At 36.7% G+C, this 19,929-nt stretch overlaps 2 protein-coding genes across 4 annotated transcripts in view; one reads left to right on the top strand and one right to left on the bottom strand.

Moving 5' to 3' along the window:
- ift122 (intraflagellar transport 122 homolog (Chlamydomonas)) overlaps positions 1 to 9,414 on the bottom strand; it is a 30,087-nt gene extending 20,673 nt beyond the window's left edge. Inside the window, exons 1-11 of the mRNA XM_038271348.1 lie at positions 9,259 to 9,414; positions 7,806 to 7,872; positions 7,637 to 7,721; positions 7,470 to 7,548; positions 4,855 to 4,931; positions 4,677 to 4,743; positions 4,443 to 4,589; positions 3,661 to 3,736; positions 1,307 to 1,498; positions 821 to 959; positions 155 to 357 (exon numbers count right to left, since the gene is read on the bottom strand). Coding sequence (XP_038127276.1) covers positions 155 to 357; positions 821 to 959; positions 1,307 to 1,498; positions 3,661 to 3,736; positions 4,443 to 4,589; positions 4,677 to 4,743; positions 4,855 to 4,931; positions 7,470 to 7,548; positions 7,637 to 7,721; positions 7,806 to 7,872; positions 9,259 to 9,299 — 1,173 coding nt within the window. The 5' untranslated portion in view covers positions 9,300 to 9,414. The remainder of the gene's footprint in view (positions 1 to 154; positions 358 to 820; positions 960 to 1,306; positions 1,499 to 3,660; positions 3,737 to 4,442; positions 4,590 to 4,676; positions 4,744 to 4,854; positions 4,932 to 7,469; positions 7,549 to 7,636; positions 7,722 to 7,805; positions 7,873 to 9,258) is intronic.
- Position 9,415: 1 nt separating this feature from the next.
- Positions 9,416 to 16,948, top strand: mbd4 (methyl-CpG binding domain protein 4). Of its 3 annotated transcripts, none has more exons than XM_038271351.1 (8): positions 9,416 to 9,510; positions 9,643 to 9,815; positions 11,398 to 12,098; positions 14,844 to 14,909; positions 15,018 to 15,152; positions 15,228 to 15,377; positions 16,487 to 16,590; positions 16,673 to 16,948. In XM_038271351.1, the coding sequence occupies exons 2-8, from the start codon at positions 9,709 to 9,711 to the stop codon at positions 16,745 to 16,747; spliced, it is 1,338 nt and encodes a 445-aa protein (XP_038127279.1). In that variant the 5' UTR covers positions 9,416 to 9,510; positions 9,643 to 9,708; the 3' UTR covers positions 16,748 to 16,948. The 3 variants fall into 3 exon arrangements, with proteins under 3 accessions (XP_038127279.1, XP_038127277.1, XP_038127278.1); XM_038271349.1 differs by having other exon boundaries at positions 9,418 to 9,558; XM_038271350.1 differs by having other exon boundaries at positions 9,418 to 9,544.
- Positions 16,949 to 19,929: the final 2,981 nt, after the last annotated feature.

Consider the following 19,929-nt stretch of genomic DNA (forward strand, 5'->3'; position numbering starts at 1 on the left):
AAAAAAAGCTCAGGAAGGGAACTTTTCATTACAAAAGAAGCAAAACTGAAAGCAGATGGGTCAAAAAAAAAAAAGCTTTATGAAAGATTTGATTTTTTTCTGTTTTTTTTTTTTTATTCAGTTTTTCATGGATTCTGGAAAACAGACTTCAGACCTGACAGAGAATGATGTGCTGGGAGCAGACCACCAGCAGGTTGCATTCAAACTTCTTGCAGATTCTCTTGCTAATGCTGTAGTTCAGGGTGGAGGAGTTGTCCTCCTTGAGTTCACAGATGTTGATCTTCTCAGGCAGCTGAATGGCGAGGCGGTTTTTATAGATGGCTATCTTCTTTACCAGTTCACAGAACTTGATTCTCACTGGGGAAATATAACAATGTGGGAAAAAATGTTTTCAAAACATATATTAGAAAGCATTTTTTAAGACAGTGTTTATATCCTGCACATATATTCCCACAAGTTTCCAGACTGATTTTACAAATATCCATATTAAATTTTTAACTAGACAGAGCTACATTTCTTTTGATTTTTCCAAAAACATTTGGACTGAATAAAGTTCCAACTTTTCCAGACCGTGTAGGAACCGAGTTGGACATGAAAACAATGCTATGCAATAAATAATTTTCAATTAAATTCAAATTCTTTTCAAAATATTCAGTTGATCCCAAAAAAACAACAATCTCCAAAGATAATGTATTGTGCGGCGAGTCTGTAGTTATGTCTCCATATGATCGAGGTCACGCACCCTAAATCACATCCAACATAATTATCTAATACAGTTTCCTAACATCACTTTAGTCACAAATAACAAACAGAACTTTACGTTTTTGCTCAGTGATGAGGTCCTGCACGATAACATCGGTCATGCTGTCTCTATAGGCATAGCAGTCTTTGTAGAGGCCATGAACTGTGGTGAAGTTAAGTTGGTAGCAGTAGATGGTCCCATCCTGGCAGCCACACACCTAGATAAGAAACAACAATGTAGCGGTACATCCTATTAACACCTCTAAGAAAAGACTGAGGGAGTGGGAAAATGTTCCTGTTGTTAAAGCCTCTATACTACAGAGCTGCGAGAATCTGCCAGGAACCAATTCTCTCCTGTGTGCCTCATCACTTTCAGTTAAATATAGTGAGAGGAAAAGCTGTAAAAGAGGGACTGTAAAACGAAAAAGATTGTGTATCTGTGTAGTTCAAAATGGTGCTTTCACAATTGAAAAAATAAAAAGTATCTCTTTCACTGTGACATGCATTACCACACAAGGGCAGGGAAGGTTAGGCCTCGTAGAGGAATCATGTGCTGTGGACCCACCACATAGTTGGAGTCGGGCTTAACTCGGCATGTCCACACCCATGCTTTATGTTCTCCGATGGTCCCTAACCGCACTCCATCTTTAGTGTAGAGGGACACCTGTTTGTCCGAGCCACCCATCACAATGTACTCGCCCTTGGAGAAGTAGCTGATGCAACAAGGGTCATAGTTTAGAGTTTTGTCTTTTCGAATCTAAGGAGGACAGAGAGAGAGAAGCACTTTAGAAACAGGGATAAAACGAGCATGTCTTGTATTTATTGCTCAGAGTCCGAGCTAGCACTTCCCACTGTCTGGGCTGACAAACTTCAAAGTCCTCAGTACATTCAACTACCCCTTTGAATCTGATGAAAAGGAAGACAAAAAAAAAAAAAAAAAGAAGAGTGTCTCTGGTTTAAAAAGCCTCTATTGTATTAGAGTTCAAAGTCAATTTGCGCAGCATCCTATCAGCTCTCTCCATCCTATCCATCTGTTTTGGTTTTTTCCCCAGTGAGCAAAAAAAGACAATCACAGCTTATTTTCTGCATTGTGAGCAATCCCTTATGTTGCAATCATAACAGAATGTTCATTTAAGTCGATAAATAAGGAGACAACAATAATAAAACCTTATATTGGAGGAAAACAAACAGTGCAGATTAAGTTCATACTGACCAAATTAGCTACAAGGAATCGAGGAGGAAGCAGTGATTGGAAGTAGGTCAGTAAACCCTTGCTGGGTCACCTCTAGTGTATAGATACACTTTCAAAAGACCCACAACAGTCCGATTACAGCTGATTCTAAACTGTATTAAAGTTTTTCTATGTAGTAATCTCTGACAATGTTGAACCATGTCAGATATTGTTCCAGATCAGCTAAAGATTGCCTGTATTTTTGTGGAAATGTGGCCAGTACAAATATAGATCATCTGCCTCTGAATACGCAGCATGTAGAGGAGCATTTCATCAAATTTGATTTCATAGAAAAGTTCAGTTGTTTGACTAAAATTTAAACCAGTTAGGCATAATACATTACAAACAGAGGGAATCATTCATGTTAATTTGGATTATTAGTATTTACAGCTAATACAAAATAAATTAAGACTTGTGTGTGCAAAGCATTCCATAAAACCCTTAAAATTGTTTTCAAATATAAAAATTCTATATTATACATATGTGATAACAGATGGAAAATGAGACACAAAAGATAACTGCTAAAGAAGCAGGTATTTTACTCGGTGCAGCAGCAAAGCTTATAATGACTTCATGGGGAGTGGCGGCCTATTGGTTAGGGCATAGAGCTTGGAATTGTGAGGTTCTGGGTTTGAGCCCCATTCCCACAGGCTGAGCAAGACCCTTAATCCCACACTGCTCCCTGGCCACCTCACAATGGCAGCTCACTGCTCCCTAAGGGGATGGGTTGAATGCAGAGGTAAATTCCTCCAATGTGAGATCAATAAAGTTAAAAAAATTATTAAAAATGATAACTGAAAAGTTGAGTGAAAGAAAAAAAATGTATGAATAAACTGTGCACCAGCAACACAATAAACACAGCTTTAAAAGGAGAGTTAAGCAAAGGCTTTTTAAGCATTTGGGTGAAAATCTATTGTATTCCTTGTGTTTTTGTATCCACCCCTAACCTAGAGATGTGTCAGAGGTGTCTTACCTGGGTTGGATTGTTGCTTAGAGGACAATAAACCATTTTGTTCAGAGTAAATTAACTGTTGCATTTAATTTGACTATTAAGGTCACTTTGGACTAAGACTTAGACAAATTTTATTGTCATGTTGTATACACAGAGTGTATACAAAAAGACATTTCGATGCATACAGCTTTTAGACAGTGAATGAGCAGCTTACAGCAGTGAAATGAACATTACAATTTATAAAATGCAGCAGTGATCAGGAATACAGACGGTGTAGGAGAAAGGGAAACCCAGTTTAAAGTCATGGTGCAAAAGGCATTGATATGGAAGTTTCAGTGCAGTGCAAAATAAATAAATATGGTGCAAAATGCAGTAGAACATTGAGTTGCGTTCTATTTAAAGGGATTATGAAAAAAAAATCAGCCACGTTGGTGGTGCAAACTGTAGATTTTAACTGTAAAACCTGTGCTGTGCCTACAAATACCTGGTATAAACACCATAGAACCACTGTACTTTATTGGCTGGCAAACTCTCTGGACATAATCAGGAAAATGAAAATCTATAAAAAGCTGCTGGATATAAAATAAATCAATGACAGAAAAAAAAAGGCATGATTTTTTTTTTTAAACCCAATTACTGAAATGCTTAAATATCATTTTTAAATTCAGGTCTGAACTATCAGGTAATTATTAGTAATTAAGGAAAGGGTTTAACAACGAAGATAGCTGATATTCACCTGCTGTCCACTGAGTTTGTAAAAGGAGAGCTTTTGACCCCAGTCTGCCACAGCCAGCACGTCATTGTGTTCATCCCTGTGAAACAAAAACAGCTTAGCCATAAGTGCTAAGGATAGTCTTTTGTGCTGATAGGGGCTTTGGTTAGTTAAGTAATGATGACACTGAAAACAAGTGCGGCCAATTTTCATTCGAGATTTTCCATTGTATGCGACAGTCAGCAATGGGGAGCTTTGTTCGGGTTTCAACTTAATAGCATTATAATGTCAGGACACAGTTAAATACGGCATGGCATGATAATTAGATCTACCGTAACATAATGTCAAAAATGTGCTCTTTAATTCTAAGACAACTAAATCCCTTCCCCAAATCAAATCCCGTGTTCACTTTTAGGTGAATTATTATAATTCACATACTTTATGAATTCTTGCATTGTTAATAATTCTGGTGCAATCCATCACTGAATACTTTAAATGAACTTTATACATTATTTATTTCTGCATCACTTTATTAATCTCTTAAGAACCCAGTAAGTGGATTCCTCCTGAGTTTGGCAAAGGGGGGTGGCAGAAAATTGAGACACATCCAAATGAACATCATAATAGCGCACAGTTCAATCACTCTTGTGTCAACTACTGCCATCTGCTGGCCTCAGCAACAACATATAACTTTAATCAAATTAATCCACAGTATCTCTAACACATGTCAGCAAAGAATGGATGAAATATAAAAGGAATAAACATTTCTTACCGATGTTATTTTGTAAAAACTAAGAATTACTAACTTGGAGGGACTCCAGGCGATGGACCAGATAGGGGATAAAGATCCTCCTGGACGTTCTATTTTAACCTTCTCCTCTCCATTCTTGTTCCGTATGCTCACCACACCATTCATCATGCCAAGGGCGAGGTACTGCCCATCGTTGGTCCACCTAAAGTTTAAGCAAACTCTGGCTGAAGCACAGTTGAAATGCAGGAAAATGTAAAAAGTGTTTCAGGACGGTAGATGGACTACTTACCCACAACACGTTATTCTGCTACTCACTTTAGTTTTGCTTACAGATTTCTGTTCTGGGGACCACAAGCCTAAAAAAGAAATAAACAGATCACGCTCTCTTAATGATTCTCCTTCACATATCAGTAGGTTTTATTTCAAGTTAAAGTAAAGTTATTTACTTTAACTTGAAGTACACTTACCAAAGTCACCAGATGAGCAGGAAGCAAGCTGGTGAGTGACTGGGTTGTAAGCGACACACTGGATAGCATCATTGTGGCTACATAGAAGGTCAACAAAATAGGAAAAGTGAATGAGAAGAATGCACAATGTACAAGGATATAAAAGCAGACAGCCAAGTTAACATGTCAAATAAAAAATAAAAAGTATTCCTGTATAATCAGATCTATGATTCCTTTCATGGAGACTAACTTTCCTCCATATTAACACCAACACAGGCTTTTAAGTTGTCTGTGAATAATATAACCTAATTTTCTGTTTTAAATGAGCAAGCAGAAACAGAACAGGTTAAAACATGAGTTGGAACATGGGTTATAAGAGGATATTCAGCAGGGTTTAGGTAGTTTTCCGTAGAGTTGAAATAAAGCTTTAGTGAACATTTCTCAACAGCATGGCTGGATTGTGATAAGTGATAATGTTATTCCAAGGTCCTCCCAAGGCCATGTACATATACCTGTTCCCTAGGGATGATTGCCACACATTTAGTGCCACCTTAAGGCTCAAGGGAGTATAAACCAGATTTTTAAAAATTGTGGACCTCTCATTTTGATTTTGATGTTTTAAAATGAGCAATCTTTGAACTAAATCCCCAAAGGTTTTGTCAGGATAGCCCTCTATTTAGCTCCATCTTTCATTTTTGCTGAAGGAAGAATATCAACAGTATAATGGTGGAATTTAAAAGAAGGTAAGCGAAGAGAGTTTTTCTTCCATGTTTTGCATGAATGCCATAAAGTTATCTAGGGTTGGGCAATATAGCTTAAAAATCTAATCTCAGATTTTATTTCCCCTACCAAATCCAATTAAGGTAATCATTTTTTTTCTCACTTAAGTTTCATTAGAAAAAATATAAATAATAAAAACTCGCTTTTATTTCAATCATCCCCTCTGGGAGGTGAACCTAATTTAAAGGTTAATGAAAGGTGTGAAACAGGCTTGAAAAACAAATGAAGAAACAAGGAAAATAAATGTTTGCAGCTGGTGATATTACTCAGGGAGCTAGTTTATCAGTTATAAGAATGGAAAGTGATGAACTAATCCCGCTAGGCCTGAGTTATGGAAGCCAAAAACGTGGATGAATTTAAAAAAAATCTAATTTTTTTTCCCCAAAAATGTTTATTTTCATAAGAAAAAGAATGTGATTAATCAATAAAAATCCATTAATTGCCCAGTCCTAGTCTCTTCTGAGCCAGGCACATTATTCTAAATGTTTTCTTTTCTGCTCTTCATAGTTCATAGCAAACAGTACATACGAGTCCTTATGTCTTTCTTTTAACAATGGTCTTCTTCACAACTTTTCTATATAGGACAGATCTGTACACTACATTAATAACAGCGTCCCTGTCTGACCTGAGGATCTCTGCAGCTCCTCCATAATTAGCATAGTCCTATTTATTACTTTATTGGCCATGCCAAAAAAAAAAAAAAAAAAAAAAAACACCTGAAAAGAGTAATTAGTTTCCATTTAAGATTAAATAAATATTCTTTGTCAATATGTTCTGTCTGGAACCTGGTGTATTTTTTAGCTTTCCCTTTCAAATTCTGTAAAAAAGGAAAAATCTTAATAAAACTTTTGCAAATTTATTATTAGAATATTTTTGAAGAAAGCAGTCAGACTGATCAATTTAGCAGAGTAGCCTTTAGATAGACAGGCAAACAGATGACAGCATTAATTAAATTGTAGTGTTGTCAGGTTTTTTGTTTTGTTTTACCCTATGTACACTGTACAATTGCTTTCCTAGATTTTATTTAGCAACATTGCTGTGAAGGAGGCTGAGTACAAATGAGCACATGACTTTTCAGTCTGATTGGAATTTCATTGAGTATTTGTTTTTATTCAACCTTCAGTGTTAGTCTATTTATATTCCAATAAAACCAGAGGAGGTGGCAGTTCTAACCTGACTAAATGTGAGGCCAGCTGATAGGTCAAAGGTTACCATCCTTTCTTCACGTTGTTAGATAATTCTTGAACCTTTTGGCTACATTTCAACTCAGTTTTATTTGATATGAAAATAATGACATTATCTCAAATGGAAATTAAACATAATCTAAATCTCCATTCATAAATGTACGGCTTTTTTTTTTTTATATACAGTCGTTAACTTTCGTTGTCTGTCTTTAACTTCCTTCAGCGTTATCTCCGTTGAAATCTGGCTTTTTCAAATGATCAATAGATTATTTTATTTTCGCAAGATTTTAAAAAGCAGATATAAGCTATTATTTAGAAAACAAACTCACCTTCTCCATTTCTGCAAGTCATGTTTACAATGTAGGTAGATACCTGTTTATCAACTGTAACTTAATGATAACTGAACCTGACTGCAAGTCTGAACTGTATGGAAATGCATCAGGTTTATTTAAACTTAATTTGGATTGAAATGGACTGTATATTAAAGACATGAAAAGGAATCTTATTTGAAAAAAAAAAAAAACATGTTAATTGCTGGGGTATAAACAAACTGAAATGAAAAGGTGCTCATAGGTTCTAAGTCAATGACCCCAATATAAATACATTAAAACAAATGTAAAATGTGACTACTTACAAATATAAAGAACATTTTAGAGTCTAAAACTCACTTACGTATATCTTAAAATACCCTCCAGTTTTGAAGTCCATATGATGATGCTTTTGTCTGCAGATCCTGAGGCAAACCTTTTACCTGCAGAAAAAAACAGGGCTTCTAATGAGATGAAAGTAAGTAAGATGCATGAAGACTTAGTTATACAAACTAAAAAGCAGCCAAGTACCATCCTTCGCATAGGCCACACAGTACACTGTGCCATTGTGTCCTTTTAAAGGCTGGATAATAGTTCCATCTTTAGCATCACAGACCTGCAAACAGAAGCCATAATTTGTAATAATAATGTATTCTGCAGAGATATCCTTTGCAAGCCAAAGATAAAAGGTGAGATTTACCAGCACACGTTGTCCTGCAGCTATAATAATTTGGCTGCCATCTGGCTTGAATGCAAGGTCATAAACACTGCAAGAGAGAAAACGGTGTTGACAGTTTATTTTTAGCAGATCGATTGGTTGATCTGGAACAGTGGTGAGGTGCCATTTATCACATATATTGCAATTTTAATGTTAAGAAGGACACCTAAAAGACCCTGAGAATGTTTTGAGCTTATTTTCCGCCACTGTATGTTGAGCATGCAAAGAAGCAATGTAAACATCCTTACTAAACAACCCCCCCAAAGAGTTTAAACCAGAGGTTCCCAAACTGTCATCTTCTGACCCACATAACAGTAGAATGGACTTAAAACACAAACTACTGGTTGAAAAATAATCTCTAAAACATCTTTTAAGCTCTGGTATGAAGGTAACAAAAAAACCAAGAAAGAATAAAAAGCTGTTGTATTTAGTTATGTCTATTTACAGCTGATTTTTTATCTTTAAACAAAAAAATTGTTCACTGACAATTTCACTGTTTAGTTTTAATTTCTATTGAGTATTCAGGACCCCAAACTTGTTTATTTCCCGACCCCATATGGGGCCACAGCCCCAACTTTGGGAATCAATGGTTTAAACTATGAATGTTCATTTCAGGATGCAGCCCAAGTCAATGACCCATTTATTTCAATATAATTAAGATACTTAACAAAATAGCAGAAAAAAATGTGATATAATTTAAGTCTATAATGAAATTCTTAAACAGTTTTATAGAAAAAAGATGAAATTAATGGAAATATGCCAATGTAAATTAAAGCTGGGTTCTTATTGTAAATAAAATATGTATCTATATGAGGGTAAATGTAAAAAAAAAAAAAAAAAAAAAAAAAAAAATTCATTTTTAAAGATATAATTTGTGGTTTTTGTGAGACAGTTACTTAGAGAATTTCCAAAATGGGGAATTAGGGAATAACATCTGACTAGATTTAAAATAACAAGAAAATGGATTAAAGCTATAAACCATTTAAAACACATCAAAAATAGATGAGGGGTCATAATCTCTTTTATGGTCTGGAAATAAAAACGTTTTCCAGTGGGGCTGCAGCATTTGCAGACCAACATCAACATTTTGGATAAACATTTAAACTTAGGGAAATCACATGATACATTATATTTAAAAATGTAATTTCGCAGCTACGTAGAAATAAACCTTACAATCCCAAAAAGCCATCTAAATTGCCATGAATGGTTCCCATAATTTAAGAAGTCTCGTTGAAATAATAGCCGTGGCAAACAACACGTCTCCATTAGGGATTATTTATAATAAACATCATCTTCCTTGGATAAACGGCTAGCTAAGATGCTAACTGGCGTTAGCTGGAGTTGACATAGCAACCACCGTTGCTATGCAGCTAGCATTGCCTGCCAGCTATCGAGCAGGGTTAAACTAAATAAATAAAAACGTAGACCCCCTTACCGTTCACGAACCGACTCTTTCCATTTTTCATGTGGCCTCATTTTCAGATTTTAAGCATGTGGGAAACCAAATGGCTTTCTTTAAATCAACAAGTTATTGCAGTTGGGATTTGGTGACGTCAGGGTTTGCCCTCACTGCGCAGACTCAGACCTGCTGACGACTTCCTGCAGACGCTTCCTCTCCACACTGTCTGCATCAGAAGAGATTGGTTTACATTGTTCTGCTCGATTTTACCTTTTATTTGATGTTCTGGTACAAGCAGCTGGTTTATATAAAGAGGGTGGAGGTGTCTTTTGAAATGTATTATTTGCTGTTGCACGACAATAATAGCAAAATGCAAATAGATTACGTTTAATGCAAAAGTGTTTTTGCTTTCATTTTAAGACACTTGCAAAGAAAATGTGAAAAAATCCTCATCCCGGGAGTCTCTGTGAAAATGAGCTGGAAATCATGGAAGTCCAGGAAAAGCAGGAGGAGCTGCCCCATGGATGGATGAGAGAAGTAAGGCAGAGGAAAACAGGCAAGACTGCAGGAAAGCTGGACGTGTACATGATTAGGTGATTGCTTTGTCCTAAATTCATTTCACACACTTGGTGGATTAACCACCATTTAAAATGCATCTCAGCCAACAGAAAAAATTGTATACATTTATTTCAAGAATTGTATTATAAAGGGCTGCTCAGTGAGGCAGTGGGTAGCACTACGCCAAGAAGGTTTCGGGTTCAATTCCCTGTCTGAGGCCTTTCTGCATGGAGTTTGAACGCTTTCCTTGAGCATCCGTAGGTTTTCTCCAGGTACTCCGGCTTCCTCCCACAGCCCAAAAACATGACTGTTAGGTTAATTGGCTTCTCTAAATTCTCCTTAGGTGTGTGTGTGTGTGTGTGTGTGTGTGTGCATGAATTGTGTGTGTCTCTGTTTGAGTTTTACTTGGTTTAATTTAGTGAGAGGTCTTCTTTAAAGAATCTTTGGCTATCCGATTGTTAATCGATAAAATAATCAAGAGATTAATCGATTTAAAAGATGTAGCCCCGCCCCAGTTATATCCACGGATACTAATGGACAGTTAACTGGTGTTAAAGTGTGATTTGAAAATGTGCACAATAAAACATACCCATGAAAGCTTGTCCATTAGCTATACAGTTAATATGAATAACTATAAATGCTGTTTAAGTGAAGGTGATCAGCTGATTAATGAGGATGTGCTTCATTGGTTATTTACACTTAGGGGTGTAGTATTCTCATCTTCTTGTTATTAACTGTCAGCTCAACAGCTGTAAAGCCGATAGTCCTTCCTATAACAGTTGTTTGGCATAACTAAAAATTTCTGTAATAGATTATCCCTTTTTATCAGTGTTGTAGCTGCACAGGTCCAATGAAATAATGGCTAAAAATCAAACTGGTGACTTTTTTTTTACTTTTTTTTATTATTTGTGAAACTGTGAAAATATTGAAAATTGTATTCAAATATTATCAGTATTTTTTAGATCCTTCTGTTAGTGCTTACTTCTAATCAGCTTCAAATACTTTGGAAGAACAAGAATACAGTGAAATGAAAATAAAACAGCAATGACTTATTATTATATTGCCCTTCTGTAGATGTATACATTTAAATGGTAAAACCAAACAAATGAAGAGTGTGCGCCTCTTGAACTGCATGCAGAATAAGTTTCGTTAATATCTACCTTTTTTCTCTCTTTGGCCATTGTGAAAAAAAACTCATGATGTAGCTGTGATGTATTCAAGAGAACAGTGGTAAATGGGAAATCACACGCTCATGAACCTCTTTCACGTGCTTATTCATTTCCATGTATTTTCTTTATTACTTTCACACCTTTCTTTTTATTCATCTTGTATTTTACAAACCTTTAATTTTTTATTATAGACAAGTATTTAGAATCTTATTTAAGAATAAAATATTTGAATAAATAACAATTTGGGTTTTCATTGCTGTAAGCATTGATTTTCAATATTAAGAAAAAATAAACATAAAATCACTAAGTGTAATTAATCTATACATGTGATCCTCTTTTAAAATTTGAATAACTGATATTAAATACGTTTTCAGTTAAAGTTTAATTTAGTGATTTGCACTTTTGTATAGTCAAATGTCTAATCAATAGTTTTGTTTTGTTTTTTCAGTCCCAGTGGACAGAGATTCCGTTCTAAAGTATCCCTTCATGCTTACTTGTTAAAAAATGGATTGGAGAACCTGGAAAATATGTTTGATTTCACCTTATCCAAACATAAATTCACTAGCTCTGAAACAGATCACTCCAAGAAAAAGAAAAGGACACAGAAGAGAAGGCAGATAAATGGACAGGAGGATCAAATGGGTGAAAAGGTGAAATCCCCCAAAGGTAAATCTCAAAGAGCCTTTTCCTCTATAAGCTGTAAAGCCAAAGACAGGAAGGTGAAGCCTACTGAGGAGGCTGTTAGCAGTGATATTTTGCAAGAGAGGTCAGATGACATCGCTGACGGGGCTGAGCATCTTTCTTCAGACTTGGTGGATAATGATGTGAACGAAAAACCTCGGAGGGTGGGGCTGCTGAGGGAAAAAATACTGAGACTCGCTCCTGCCAGTGATCAACAAAACACCTTTCCTGCTCAGAGGACTCAACAGACGAACCCACTCCCTTCAGGCTCAACTCTGAGTGTTGAAGCTGCCAATGAGAGCGAGAATAAAAGCGAGAACGTGGCAGACACAGATGCAGCGCCGCCTCACAGCAAAAGTGACAACAAGTCTAATTCTGTGGTAGTGGATAACGCTGACGGTCATGAAGAGGAGGTGCTACTTGACAGCAGTGCTGGAAGCTGCACACCTGTAAGAGATTCCCAGAATAGTAAGTATGAGCTACATGAACCCACTGTTAGAAAAATGTTTTTAAGTTGAGGCCTTTATTTCTTCTACTTTTAAGTTTGTTTGTTATAAGTTATTACCTTATCATAAATTGTTTTATCATAAATCAGTTTCTGGTTGCTTTTGCCTTTTCCAGTCATAACTGCTTATAAGTTAAAGTTGTTAGAGATAAATGAACCATCAGTAGTTTGTTGATGTGTTTGATTTAAGGCAACCTTTTCCATCATACACCCTACAGAAGAAAGGAGCAGCAGCCAGAAATGAGTGTAGGCCATTCAGGAAGTGCAGTTTTGGAAAATTCTAGCAAAAGAAGTTGGGCTGCAACTACCGATTATTTTGCAAATCGATTAATTTGTCAAATATTTTTATGATTAATCGATTAATAATCAGTGAAAGTTTCCTTTAAGAAGATTTTACCAGGTGAAACTAAAATATTTCCACTTAAGGAGTTCTGGATAAGGCATATTGACAGACACAAAGGTTTCATCTTAAATGCAAAAATTTTCTGCATATTTTTACAATTTTGATATAATTACTGCTCTAATTCAGTTGCTCTGTCAGTTATAGGCATGTTTTAGAGTCTCCATGCTCCAGTTAACTGTTAATTGATTACTAAATTAGTTGACAATTATTTCAATAATAGTTTAATTTCAATTAATCCGATTGTTTCAGCCCTAAAAATAACCAGAGATGATTATGGTGTCCGCATTTCACATTCAATGATCCTGCACCTAAGGATATATCTAAATGAGAATTCAGGAATTCTGCTGCCTGAAATGGATGTGGGGAGCATCCTCCAGTTAAGTAACGACTTTATGTAGCCTTAAGGAGGTTAAAATGTAATTTACATGTGTAGAGTCAACGATTTATAGTGCAAAGGAAAAGTTTGTTAGATCATTTTAAAAAACAGCATCATGTAGATCAAGAAACACAACAGACAGGTCAGGGATAAAGCATTGGAGATGCTTTTCTTATTAACAATTAACTGTGGAAGAAATCCACACCTTGTGCAGGAGAATCTATTGACAGGACAACCAGTGAGGCACAAGTCTGACCTTTATAAAAGATTGACAAGAAGAGCACTACTGTCAAAAGAAAGAAGATGCCAAATTCAGACTAGACTAGAACTGAACTCTTAAGTTTACACTGTGTTGCCACACCATCCACATAGTGAAACATGGTGGTGGGAGTATCATGTTGTAGGAATAGCTTTCTTCAACAGGGAGAGCTTAGCTCAGGCATGTCCAAAGTCGGCCACTGTTCTGCAGCTTCTAGAGGTTTCCCTGCTTCAGCACAGCTGCTTTCCATTGATTGCAGATTAACAGGCTTTTGTTGAACTGCAATAATCAGAATCATCTGTTTAGAAATGGTCATTGCATGGAGACAGTGAGTCTAACTATTTAGGGATATGGCTAGAATAAAAAGGAACAAGGAAAACACATATTGACAAAGTAGACATAAAATGTAAGAAAATTCTAAATCTAAAAGTAGCATTGGGAAAAGATTGGGGAGCCAATAAACAATCCCTGATGTATATTTTTAGGGCCCTAATGAGATTAAGAATAGATTACAGATTTTATGTATATGGAGCAGCAGCTAAAAGACATTTAAAGAAAATCGAAAGGGTTTTCAATGAAGCCCTAAGGATTTGTACCAGTGCGATAAGATCAATACCAACTATGGCAATGCAGGTAGAAGTAGGAGAAGGGCCTTTAGATTTAAGAATAGATAAACTCAAGCTCACACACTGGTGCCGTTTACCTGGTTGTTGGAATGAAAATCCTGCAGACTCTACTATACAGGAGTGTTGAGGTATTTTGCCGACTTCAACAAGTTTCTTCCTGAATGCTCCTGCATTTGGCTCCATCCATCTTCCCATCAATTAACCATCTTCCCTTTCCCTGCTGAAGAAAGGCAGGCCCAAACCAGGAAGCTGCCATCACCATGTTTGACATTGGGGATGATGTATTTAGGGTGATGAGTTGTTGCTTTTATGCCAAACGATTTGCACTGTTGGCAAAAAGTTTGATTTTGGTTTCATCTGACCAGAGCACCTTCTTCCACGTATGCTGAAGAAAGACTTTTTTTTTTTATATCTTTAAGAAATTATTTTCTTCCATAACAGCAAGATTTGTGCAGCATACGACTGATTGTTGTGCTATGGACCGAGTCTCCCACCTCAGCTGTAGATCTCTGCAGTTTATCCAGAGTGATTATGGGCCTCGTGGCTGCATCTCTGATCAGTCTTCTCCTTGTTTGAGCTGAAAGTTTAGATTCCCACGCCTCTGATATGATCTGATATGGGAAAACGTTTTGAATCCAAGATCAAGTTTAAACCACAACCCCAAAAATATATAAGAATGTTGTAAAAAGCGTCAAGTTATATGAATACTTTTGCAAAAACATCAGAGCTCTTAAAGCAACTATTGCTTTAAATGAGGCAGAGCAGCATCCAAATAAAACCATTAAAACCCCTTAATTAGCTCTCTTTAACTTGTTTTTATCTGACTAATTTGAATTTTCACCTCCTTTAAATTCAAATGAGAATCTTATTACCATTTTATAACATCTTAAAGGTAGTTAGTAAGAGCCCAAAGACCATGTCTGTAAGTATCCTTTATAATTAAATAACATTTACAAATATATACATCTATGTTACATTTTATAATACTAATCTGGCAGGGCTTATGTTGGGTGCGATATTTAATATTTCTATGTGTGTTTATAGAATCCAAGAAATTGGTGAGTAAGCGGAAGACAAGCCCATATTTCAGCGGGAAACCAATTAAAGATGGTAATGTTTGAGTGAATTTGTGCATAATCATTAGCAGGCCGTGTTTATTGCAGTATCGGAGGTACTGTTGTGTGTTTTTTAAGCATGTTTATCAACCTTTGTACTCAGGACTCAGCCCACCCAGGAGGAAAGTTCTCCGAAAATGGACGCCTCCCCGATCTCCGTTCAACCTCATACAGGAAACCCTTTTCCACGACCCCTGGAAGCTTCTGGTGGCCACTATTTTTCTAAATAAGACAAGTGGTAAAATCCCGCAATCACTTACATTTTGTTTTAAGGTTAAGTGAAAAGAGGTGTCTCACTAGTTCTTCACTACAGGCAAGATGGCTATTCCAGTGCTTTGGCAGTTCTTTGAACGTTACCCGTCTGCAGAGGTGACCCAGGAGGCTGACTGGAAGCCCATGTCTGAACTCATGAAGCCACTTGGACTGTATGAGCTCCGAGCCAAATCAATCATTCGCTTTTCAGGTGAGGATGTATGTCTTCAGTAACTACAGTAATGTAAAAAGAATGTTCACCTTCTTACAAATCCTTTTGCATATTTGTCACAACATCATACACACAAAAAGGGATGTTTTTAAAATAAGGTTTTTATATTTAAGGGATAAAAATATTCGTAAAAGTACACGAATATGTGTAAAAAAAGAGAATTTTCAGCCTGGAAAGTGTCAGAAAGGTATTTATCATGGTCTGATTGACAATCATCATCCACAAATGGTGAAAAAAAAAAGAGAATCTTCCCAGGAGTGGCCAGCTGAGCACAACTACCCTAAAAGCACCGCAAAAACACATCCAAGAGATCACAACAATAGCAACAGACATCATAACAGACCCACAACAGCATCCAAGAAGTACAGGCCCCAGTTGCATCAGTACAGTCAGTGTTTTTCCCCTAACGATAAGAAAGGTGAGGCAAAAATGGCCTGAATGGCGGCCATCCATCACCAAAACTAAAGTCTTAATTTCAGCTTTTTTCAACTTTTTCAAAGGCATGTGTCGAATTAAACCTGCAGACCAAAACAGACCAGCAAGCCCACAAAAGTCCATTTTCTCATTTCGTATACACAGAGTGTATACAAAACAAAATTTTGACACATATAGCTTTCCGACAGTGAATAAGCAGCTTAGCAGTGAAATGAACATTTCCATGTATAAATTGCAGCAGTGATAAAAATGTAAACAGTGTAGGAAAGACATGTTGTAAAAGACATTGATGTGGAAGGTTCAGAGCAGTGCAAAAATAAATGAAAAGATGTGGTGCAAAATGCAGAAGAAGCACTAAGTTGAGGTCTATTTTGTAGATTCACTATGTAGTACAAGTATAATGCTTACAGTGTGATGCAGAGTCACGATTTGTGACTTGATTAGAGTTTTTAACAGTTAAACAGTCTTATGGCAGCAGGGAAAAAGCTGTTACAGAACCTGCTGGTCCTGCATCAAAACCTATGAAGCCTCTATTTTAATTCGTCAGATGTTGATAACCAAACATGCTAAGAAATAAGAAATAAAAGAAAGTAGCAAAAAATTTTTTTCCCAGCCCAAGACTGGGAGAAACTAACAGTTTTTCTCCTGCTTAGATGAGTTTCTCAACAAACAGTGGCGTTACCCCATAGAGTTGCATGGAATAGGAAAGTATGGGAACGACTCGTACAGGATCTTCTGTGTTGAAGAGTGGAGACAGGTGAATGAACTCGCATCCCTCACAGTATTTGTTTGGATTCAGGCTTAAACTAAATGTGACAGTCTGTCATTTTCTGTTAAAGGTGAAGCCTGAAGATCACAAGTTAAATAAATACCACGCCTGGCTGTGGGAGAACCATGAGACGTTGGGAATCTGAAGAATGAGCGACTTCGAGGAAGATTTTTATCTTAAAGCAAGAAGAACTGCCCTGCTGTATAAACACAGACATTATCAAACCAACAGCGTGTCGCACTTTTAATTCTGAATAAGTTAAAAATTATGCTATATTGTTTCAAATGTTTACCTTTTTAACAAGTTTTATTATCCTGTTCAATAAAAGTGTTTATTTTTAACAGTTGATAGGATTCTCCTCTTTGTTTTGCTCCAAACCTAGATCTCATCCGGAAATGTTCTCTGTCATATTCTGGGTAATTTGTTGCCACAGGCTAACAGTTTTTCTATTTGAGTCCAATGATGCGTGGCTACTCAGTCAGCGCTGACATTTTGTTTTACTAGAGGCGTGAGTAACCTCTTTCCCAAGGAGAATATTGTCAGAGCAAAACACTGAGAGAATGCTCTTGTTTAACTTTAACTAGTACCTTTACAAGTCTGTAATTCAGAATAGGAAATCCACTTTAATATTATATATATATATATATATATATATATATATATATATATATATATATATATATATATATATATATATATATATATATATATATATATATATATATATATATATATTATTATTATTATTATATATATATATTTTTTTTTTTTTTTTTTTTAAGATCTAGGAGTTTGGAAAATTTCAGCAAACAAAGCCAGTTTAACATAATAATTGAACTTTATTGAACTCACACTGGAGAAATTGATCTCTGCATTTAACAAATCCCCATGGGAAGTAGGTGGCTGCCATTGTGCGGCACTCGGGGAGCAGCGTGTGGTTAAGGGTTTTGCTCAGAGACACAGAATGCAGGCTGTGAGGATCAAACCGGGTTCTTGCAACCTTCTTATAGAACAAGCGATTTATTGTTTTTTACCTCCACAAAGAGGATTATGTTTTTTAGAGAGTTTGAGTGTCTGTCTGTGTACAGGATAACTTAAAAAGTTATGAAGGTGTTCTAAATAATTCGTTATGATCCAAATGGTGCAAGTTTTCGCTACAGGTTTAAGTCACAGTATGTGGTAAAATTTGCTCCAACACCCATCTGTCCTTCCCATCACCATCCCAGCCTTATTGTCGCTCCGATTAGATATCCAGTCCTCCCAGACCTTGGCTGTCTGTCTATGAGCAATCAGGCAATAAATACCTGATTTTGGCCTAATGTCGGGTAAATTTATCATTAATTAGATTAAATTAAAGCGCATAAAAACAACAGTATTAAATTCTGACTAGTATTTACAGTGTTCCCAGGTTGGACCCTCTGCAGACTCCTTTAGCCTCTAACCACCATGAGTCTTGAAACACCCGTTGTTCACCATCATAACCACAAGAGAGCACTGATGATGCAAAGAGGAGAACATTTCAGGTTGGAAGTAAAGGAATTGAGTGGAAGCTGCTGTGTCAGTTCACAGATGTAGAGGAAAGCCTTTTATGGAACCACCGGCAGCAAGACAGAAGCGTACAGGTAAAACATGTGTCAGCTTGCCTTCCACTCTTCTGAAGTTTTAAGTAATAGTTTATGCTGAGAGAAAGGTGATGCAGGAGCAGATAAATAAACAGATGGAGAAGAAGTGCATTGACCTCAAGCTGCAGCTGGCAAGTAAAGGAAGCCGAGCATCAGAGTTAGACCACTTTGCCCTAAGAAGTGAGAGACAACAGAGGGTTGAGCAAAGCAAAGCAATGACAGCATACAGAGGAGAGCAAGAGGGCACAGTCCCACACATGCATTATGCATCCATTACTAATACATCTGTGTACTAATGTGTGCTGGAGCATTCTCTGAGGTTACAGGAAACTACTGATGTTATTTCCTTGCCTCGGCTGTTCTTGTTTTGTGTGCAGCTAATGGAGCAGAGCTGGAGGGACAGAGCAATAAGACATTCCCAGGAGGCCTTGAAGGAGGGAGAGCTTCTGCTCATCAACCCCATTAACTGGAGTGGAACCCTGGCGTGACTCAGAGCAGCCAAAACCTGCGATTCAGGCTTCATCTCAGCCACCAAGGAGAAATGAAAAAATGCAGATGAACTAGTCTACATATTTTATGTGACTAACACAAAGGATATGTTTTTAATTTATTTTTAAGTAGATGTGCATCTCAATAAATTAGAACATCAACAAGTAGTGATTTGATTCAAAAGGTAAAACTCGTCACACAAGGCTCCATATAGAGTATTTCTTTATATTAATTTCGATTATTACAGCTAAACTCCTGGAAGAAAAAAAAAACATCAGACCATTAAAAATAAAGGATTTGTTAAACAGAAAAACATATGCATCTGCTGTATAATGTCCGCTCTCAATCGTTGGTCAGGGCTTTCCTTCCTGCAGTAATGCAGTGTTGCATGGAGGTTATGTTGCTGCTGAAAAGTGAGGCCATGTTGTTTTAATAGCAACCCTCAGCTGTTCTCCATTGTTGGGGCTCTCTCCTCCTATTATTGACACAAGTTCTACAGGAAAATTAAATCAGCATCTTAAGGATCTCTAGATAGATGGATCAATGACTTAGTTCTTTTTAAAACACAGGTGAACAATGATAGATGACATGGCTCCCTGGATTATTCACTGTGGAAAACATCTAACTGACCTCAAGCCTGTGCCTCTCACCTCTTTTCTGATTAAATGTTTTCCAGCAGTTCAATTCTTCCTCTAGTAAAGTAAGATACATCTGACAATGTCCTCATTTTGGTAGAGGTTTGGCACAAGCAATTCAGCAGGGCCCTATTTTACAAATTAATGTTTCTGGGTACATTTCTGCATATCCTGGCCTTTTCTTTTTATATAAAGCTAAAAAGTCAGTAGGCTGAATAAAATTCAGAAAAAAGTATTCAGTAAAACCAACCATGCTCAGAAGCAGGGTTGTTTGGACTAACCCTGAGTATTTTCTACTTTACAGCTGAGTTATAAAATCTGCATATATCTATGTCAGGAGAGGGTGATTTGGGGAGAGTTGGCTTAGTGGGTTAGAACAGTGTTCTTGGGCTCTAAGAAGGTTGCAAGTACCCGGTTGGATCCTCACAGCCACTCTGGGTTCCTGAGCAAAACCCTTAAACACACACCGCTCCCTGGGCACTGAAAAGTGGCAGCCCTCTGCTCCCAAAGGGGATTGGTTAAACGCAGAGAGTTAATTTCTTCATTGTGAGATCAATAAAGTTCCATTTCTATTAGATAGT

Source organism: Cyprinodon tularosa, unplaced genomic scaffold (genome assembly GCF_016077235.1).
Source record: "Cyprinodon tularosa strain WSP-4 unplaced genomic scaffold, ASM1607723v1 ctg8, whole genome shotgun sequence".
In the NCBI taxonomy this organism is placed as follows: Eukaryota; Metazoa; Chordata; class Actinopteri; order Cyprinodontiformes; family Cyprinodontidae; genus Cyprinodon; species Cyprinodon tularosa.